At 45.6% G+C, this 7639-nt stretch overlaps 1 protein-coding gene across 2 annotated transcripts in view; it reads right to left on the bottom strand.

Annotated features, from left to right (window-relative positions):
* Positions 1 to 2265: 2265 nt before the first annotated feature.
* Sidt1 (SID1 transmembrane family member 1) overlaps positions 2266 to 7639 on the bottom strand; it is a 103224-nt gene continuing 97850 nt past the window's right edge. For both annotated transcript variants that reach the window (XM_004633305.2, XM_023717570.1), the window contains exons 22-25: positions 7050 to 7155; positions 6856 to 6966; positions 5585 to 5698; positions 2266 to 4019 (exon numbers count right to left, since the gene is read on the bottom strand). In XM_004633305.2, coding sequence (XP_004633362.1) covers positions 3957 to 4019; positions 5585 to 5698; positions 6856 to 6966; positions 7050 to 7155 — 394 coding nt within the window. In that variant the 3' untranslated portion in view covers positions 2266 to 3956. The remainder of the gene's footprint in view (positions 4020 to 5584; positions 5699 to 6855; positions 6967 to 7049; positions 7156 to 7639) is intronic.

Genomic DNA, 7639 nt, shown 5'->3' with positions numbered 1-7639 from the left:
GGCACTGAGAGCCAGTCTCACCTACACAGCTACACACATGTAATCAATTTTCTACCTTCCTGGGACTCCCAACACTGAGGCCTGAGATTTAGCGGACACTTACTCTTGTTGACAATGGTACCTACTAATGAGAATGCATTGAAACCTAGCCATGTAAATATATGTTGCTCCTCCAAAGAGTGTTTTAAAAATGCTATAGCAGAATCATGGTAAGCAAGATCTTGATGCGACTTCAGGCAGAACAAACAGCATCTTTATTCATAGTGCTTTCACCAGGAGACACTGGAATCACAGTGGATCATTTCAAACCTGAGTGACAATCATCAGGCTTCTTTCTGGGACTTGTTTTGTCCCCTGAGGTCTCAGGCTCCCCATTCCATAGGCTGGACCTCAAGAGCACTTAGTAGTAAGGTGCTAGAGTAGGGGAATACTTGGTCAAGGCCTTCCCTGGAGCCAGGTGGGGCACAGCTGCCTGGAAGGAGAAAGCCTGGGTTTACTCTCTGTTGAGATCCTGGGGCGCAGACAGCAGAGAGTCGGTGTGACATACACAGCTGGACTACCCATTGGTTCTTGTTTTGGCAGTATTTGCCATTTTAGCTAGAGTTAAGGACCAGGCGTGATGAAAGAAAAGCAGCTGGCGATGGGAGCCTGACAACTCTGGGTGGTGTCTCAAGACAGGTGGCCTCTCACCTCCCTCAGGACTTCCTGGAACTGAGGACAGGAAACAACAGGGCCTTTGGTAGAAAGATGGGACAGGAGAGGGACTGCACTGCAGGTGAAGGGCTGCTGTTGGCCTTTCCCCTGGGGGTTCATGAGCTGAGAGCTACTCCTGCTATCGCACACAACCAGTCATACTCATGAAGATATGCAAGCTGAGGGTCAGAGAGTTTCAGCATCTTACCCAACGTCACACAGCAGCTGGGTAGATATATCCGGACCAAAGTCTCTTCCCTCTACAAAGAAGGCCTATTCTTTTTTTAAAAAGACATATCTTTGTCTCTTCCTTACCCCCCCCCCCAGTTTTAGACAGAGACTATCACCTAGATTGAGAAATATTTGGGTGTTGATCTACTGAGACACACAGTGCTTGGAGTTACAAAGGAAGCAGCTGACTCCCACCCCTCACCCCCAAGGAGCTGGCTCAGAGTTCACCTTCAGTAATGGAAACTGCCTTCCCCAGATAGACTCTGGTTTTCCACTGGCTTCTCCGGCTGCTAAAATAAAACTACACTAATCCCTCAACCATCCCCCATAAACAGGTGGGGCTGCCGCTCAGCTCCATTTGCCAGAGGTGCAGAGAGGTCATTTTTCATGTGCGTCTGTGCCTCTGCAGCAATGTCTCTGGCCTGCTCCAGCTGAGCTGCTCCTGTTACTCGGGCTCACTCTGTCAAGGGGGCCTCTCCACAGTCCGGGCTTTGCTCTGTTACCCTCTCATTGAATTTGGCCTTCAGAGTAGGCCTTGCTTTTCCTTTTAAACATTGAAGTGCATGGGCACAGGCGAAAGTTAGCAAAAGCGTTGTCCACACATGCAGGATCATCTACTAAATACTCTGGTTGCTCCCCTCTATGCTGGCACCCCCATCAACCCCACAGATATAGCTCTGTGACTTTCTTATATCTTCCAACCATAAAATCCCATTCACGTTGATGATATTTCCAAATAAGATTTGGAACCAGTAAGGTATCTTTAAAAGTAGTCAGTTCAGGCCACAAGGATATTGGAATGGACTTTGACTTTGTTGTTCACATTTTCTTAGTGGATCCTTTTTTTTGAGATAGGTTCATCCTCTGTTATTCAAGCTGGCCTTGAACTCACTATGTAACCCAGGCAATCCTCGTGCCTCAGCCTCCCAAGTGCTGGGATTATAGCCATGCCCTACTATGCCTGGTTAGTGGGTCCTTTTAGATTAGAAATCATGAGTGCTGTAAAAGAATTAGGTCATAGCTGGGTGTAGTGGTGCACTTCTATAATCCCAGCACTTGGGAGGCTGAGGCAGGAGGATCATTGTGAGTTTGAGACCAGTTTGGGCAACAAAGTGAGTTTAGGGCCAGCCTGAACTGCATAGTGAGATCTTGTCTCACAAAAGATTAAAAAAAGAAGAAGAAGAATTAGGTCAAATAAGTGACAGTTTTGAAAGTGCCTTTAGGTGTTAAATTAACACAACCACTTGATTGGTGGCCTTCATATGGCCTATGGAAGCCAACAATTTTTATTTTATATTTCTTTATTTTGGTTTTGTCATATAGTCCAGATTGGCCTTGAACTCACTGTGTAGCCCAGGCTGACACTGAACTCAAAGAAATCCTCCTGCATTAGGAGGAGTTGAAGACTGGGATTACAGTTGTATACCACCATGCCCAGCAAGGAAGCAAAAGGTTTTTCAGGGATGAAGAATAACAGAAGACTCATTTATATACTTGCAGGCATTTTAGAAAAGCACACAAAAATTTTCATACTTAGCATCTTTATGTTTTTAAAATCAGGAAAAGCTTACCAAACAGTTTAGACAGATTTCCAAAGTAGGCTTTTGAACATGATGCAAATATTTGAGAGAAAAACTAATTTTTAAAGGAAGAATGCTGGATTCACTTCTCTGATGAGTGATCCAGGAAGCAGAGGCGAGAAATAACTTCAGTCTCACAGGGGAGCCTGTGCGTGTGCTAAGGTTTGGACATCTGTTTGCTGCTGATGTCACCCTCCAGGCAGTGAGGGAGCTTGGTCACATGGGACTCCAGGGAGACAGAGTTGCCAGACAATGTAAGACTGCAAATGGGGCACTTCCACTTCCAGCGTTAGAAGGACATACAAGTGCAAGTAGACACACCACATTACCTGTGCTCTTTGCAGTCAGAGAGGAAAAATGTGCTTGTCCTCATGTACTTCTAAGAACTTCAGGGAGAAAATCTGGTACCCTGATCTATATAAGTAACAGTAAAGGGAAAGGACCCCAAAGTAGCCCCCTGGTTAGAGCTCAGATTTCTCTGCCAAAGGTGATGTGGGCACACAGAATTGAGCTGTGAGAATGGGAGGCCAAGAAAGTGCTGGTCCTTGACTGCATTTGCTGCAGGAACCCCAGTTCTGACAATGAGGCCTGTCTGCTGGACGCTGGTGTTTCTAGTCTTGAGCTGTCATTTCTTTTGTATCTCTTGCTGCCTGAGGAATTTTCCCCATTTCCTCTTCCATTGTGGAGCTCAGCAGATTTATGGAATAATAGGGCTTTTCCAGAAAGGCAGAGGCTGAGAGGCAGGGTTAATACACAGTGGTGAAATGAAGACACCAAGAAAAAGGCAAATAGCCAGGCCTTGGTCCCAGTGCTGGTTACCTGTTCAGAGGATCGTGGGACAACACCTGGTCCTCAGCCCTTCTAATGGTACCTGGGACCTGTGGAATATACAGCATTCCTTCTGAGAAGGCTGCAGGCTGGGACTGCTGTGATGTTTATCCCTGTTGGGTGGTGCCTTGGATCCACCTTGCACCATACTGTGAAGAATCATGTCCTTCCAGGGCCCTGAAGAAACGCGATGGCCTTTGAACACCTAGAGCAGAGGCTGGAGCAGAGGTGCAAAGATGACCATGCTGAAGTTTCTGGGTGGCAAGTGCACGTGGCTGCCCTTTCTGGGCATGGTGGCTGGAGGGAAGAGGGGCCACATGCTGACCAGTGTCAGGTGAGGGTGGGAGAAATTTCCTGTGTTGCATCTTTGTTTATTTCTAACTTTCAGAGTTGCAAGCAGCTTGGCTGTTCTTGGCCCCTCAGGCTGCCTCCGTCCACAGCCTGGGCCGCCCTCTGCTGCCTTTTTTGCAGGTTTAGCTATCCCCATCTCCTCTTCTTCCTATGAAAGCAGAGTTGATACCATAAGGATGAGTGGAGTGTGAGACTGTGGGGACATCACTGCAGTCACTGTATTTGTCACCAAACAGCACCAGGATGGATTGCTCTCCTTTTAATACCAGAAGCTCAGAAGACAGGGATCTGGTCTCTCCGAACTACATCAAGGTCATCATCCAAAGTCAACAAAACCTGAAGTGAGAGGTGCAGAAACATAAAAGGAATGTACAGTTGCAGCCACATGAACCCCCCACCACTTTCTGACTCCCCCAGACGGAACACTACCTACTCCCTTACTTGTTTCCATGTATCCTGCAGCCTTTTGCAATGCTTTGCCATTAACAAGCAACTCTAATGAGATAGTTCATTTATCAGCTAATGTAAGTGTTTGTGAGAGTTCACATGTGCTGTCCTGGACGCTGGAGCTGTGGCTGGGGTGAGTGAGAAGTAGCTCTCCCTCCTGAAGTACACATTCAGTGAAAGTTCGGACATACAGCACACAAACAAGTAAAATGTGGAATATCAGGCTGTAATATGTCTAGGAATAAAAACTAAACTCAGGAGATAATATAGGAAAGATGGTTAAAAAAAAAAGTTTGATAGAATGGACCAAGAAGTCATTGCTTAAAAGGTCAAGTGTTAAAGGAAATGAAGTCTTATGACTATTTCTTTTGTCTTTTTGAGTCAAGGTCTCGCTATGCAGTCCAGGCTGGGCTTGAGCTCACTTTGTAGCCCAGGCTGGTCTTGAACTCATTCCCAAGTGCTCGGATTACAGGCATGTGCCACCACGTCCAGCTTGCACTGACTATTTCTATAAGAGAAATGGACCCTTAGGCCTTCATTTCTAGTTCTTCGGGCCACTAGTTTCCCCACGTGCACCCCTGAGCGCCACTTCTACTATCTCTGTCTCTCAGGAAGGCACCTAGCCAAAAGAGAAGTTCTAAGACGCTGACACAGTCCTAAGAACCTTCCAAACTGGCCGCTAGGGGGCAGACCCTCCCCACGTTGAGGTGGTATGGCCCGCGCTCCAGAGGACAGCGCTGTGAGCCCAGGAGTCTGCAGTGAGCGGGAGCCACGACTTTTAGTTTAGAAATGTTAAAAGTATGATTTAAGGATGCTGGGAACCATCGTCCTAGGGAGACTCGAATAAACATAGCTTCTGGGAAAGGGTTTGGGCGAAACATGGAGGAACTACAGGGGAAAACTGAACATGAGGTACTTGTTAGAAGGCAAGGAGGCCAGGAGGCCGGGAGGCTGCCTCCGGGAGTCATAAAATGCTCAGGACACTTGCAGTGAGACTGCAGGAGGGGGAGGAAGGGCACAGCCCGACGTTAGAGGAAGGTGAACACCAGCCTTGGTTCTGGGGAAATTCTGCGTGTCTGAGCCTAACAACTAGGCTGTGCAATTTGGGAAAATAGCTTTGTCGCTGTGTGTTTAAAAATATTAAAAAATAAAAGGGAAGTAAAAATAAAGATCTCATCAAATGATACAATATAACAAAGAAATAAATTGATAGGTACATCGAATTACCATGAAGAACTGGAGTGGGAAAATAGGAATATAAACAGGATTCGGGGCCAGGGATAAGTGGCACAAGCACCTGTATACTGAGGAACAAGCACAAGGTCCTGAATGTGATCCCCAGTACCAAAAATAAAAAAGCAAACAAAGAAGGTACAAAGACAAGGGGAAAAGCAAAGACGAGAATGTAAAGTCAGGCGTAAGATGAAAGCAATGAAAAGATGCAGTTAACTCACCAAGAATGAGAAAAACAGGGCAGTAGCAGACAGGAAGTGCCAGATATCATGGTCGTCAAAGAAATCCAGCAGGATGCACTCCCGGTTCTTCTCCCTGGATTCAGCGGGGGTTCCCTGGAGGAAGGTAAGACAGGACGGAGGCAAGATTCCCTCACCTACTGTTTTAGTGTTTCACACACAGGAAGCTATAAAAGTTCTCTTCGGTGGCTCTGAGGGTCAGCTTCCACCCAAAAGCTCGAACACAGTTGTCCACAGCAGAGTCACTCATAATGATAAAAATTAAAAACAGCCCAGTGTTCATCCACATATGAATGGGCAAGTAAAATACACACTTCCCCACACCCTGCCATAGTTTTTAGCAGGAAGACCTGGAGTGTTTCCATGCGTGGCAGCAGAGATGGACCCAAGGAACATTTTGCTAAATCAAGTGGATGCAAAGGTCACATATTGTGTGATCCTGTTTATTTAAAAGGCCTGAATATACAAACCTAGAGGGACAACAGCAAGCTGAGGCGGCACATGACTATAATCCTCACACTTAGGTAGCTGAGGCAGGAGGATTACAAATTTCAGTCCTGCTTGGGCTATTTAGCAACTTAGTGAGATCCTGTCTCAAAAGGAGGGGAAAAAAGATGGGAGTGTAGGTCAGATCAAATGCAGGGTTCAGTCCCCAGGATGGGGAAAAAATTGTGTTAGAAAGATGGAGAAGATCCATTCATCAAGGTTTCTGCACGTTATGCAGCTACTTGGAACAGAATCATAATGCAATGAATACTGAGGATCAAATTTGCAATGTCTGTAGCACTTACAAATTTATGAAGTGCTGACCACAAGCCAATTTTAGGCATTCATGTCTTTTATTCTAATTCATTTTATTTTTAATGTATTTGGTACAGGATCTCACTACACAGCTCAGACTCAGTGATCCTCCTGTTTTCAGCCTCCTCAGTGCTGGGATTACAGGTGTGGACCACCACGCCCAGTCTTGGTGGCTTAGTGCACCCGGGGGCAGGGCTAGTATGGCATGTGGTGCCAGAGATTGAACCCTGGTCCCTGCGCTTGCCTAACCAGACATTCAGTCTGCTGAACTATCTCACTGGCCTGGCATTCATGTTTGGATCCTAAAATCAGTCCTTTTTGGCAAAACCTTTCCATTGAAAAACTGAAAATAAAAAAAGATAAAAAGCAACATGTACAGTAGGAGAGGGAGGTAGAAAGATTAGAAAGACAAAACAGAGAGAAGAAAATAGAAAAAAAGAATGGGTCCTTACCTCCCAGCTGCTGAGATTCTGGAAGAAGAAATACAGGGCGGCAGCCCACACCACTGCAGTGGCCACGATGCAGAAGATGGGTACTGGGAGGACCCTCTCAGAGCTACGAAGCTGCAAGGAGACATGGGGGGGGGGAGTGGGCATCATCCCATTGCCAGCTTGGCACCAGGACAATGTGGCTACTCTCTGCTTACCTTCATGATGATGTAGAAGGCCAGGTACAGCAGCAGGTTGCAGATGAAGATGCCCAGCATGTAAGATGCGAAGTCCCTGGGCCGGTAGATCAACCCAAAGAGGGCACTAAGGACACAGGGAGAGATACCAGCTGCAGAGAAGATGGAGTCACAATGTTGTCTGCTTTTTTTTTTTTTCCTATCAGGAGTTGAAGTCAGGACCTCATACTTGCCGGATGGGTGCTGTGTCAACTGATGTTTTTTACTACTTCACCTTTATTTTTTTAGGAAGCAGGGTTTACTTGAAAACTACTTTAACATACATTCATGTATTACTTAAGGATGGGTTATGCTCTAAAAATGTGCCATTAGAAAACTGCATGTGATTGTGCGATATCCTATCCTCAAACTGTTAGAAGTGCTGGTCATTTACTTGCTATTCCAGTATTTAATAATGTTTTACTCTTAGTACATCTTTGCTATCATGAAAACTTTTTCTTAGTTCAATTGTTTTGAAACATTTAATTTTCTGAATATTGCTTAATCTTAATTTTTGTTCTAAGATTTATACTGTATCTTTGACTTACAATTTATTTAAAAGACATTGTATA

Source organism: Octodon degus, unplaced genomic scaffold, assembly GCF_000260255.1.
Source record: "Octodon degus isolate 3935 unplaced genomic scaffold, OctDeg1.0 scaffold00053, whole genome shotgun sequence".
Classification (NCBI taxonomy): domain Eukaryota; kingdom Metazoa; phylum Chordata; class Mammalia; order Rodentia; family Octodontidae; genus Octodon; species Octodon degus.
The sequence above is the reverse complement of the archived record's forward strand: the minus strand, read 5'-3'. Positions and strand labels throughout refer to the sequence as shown.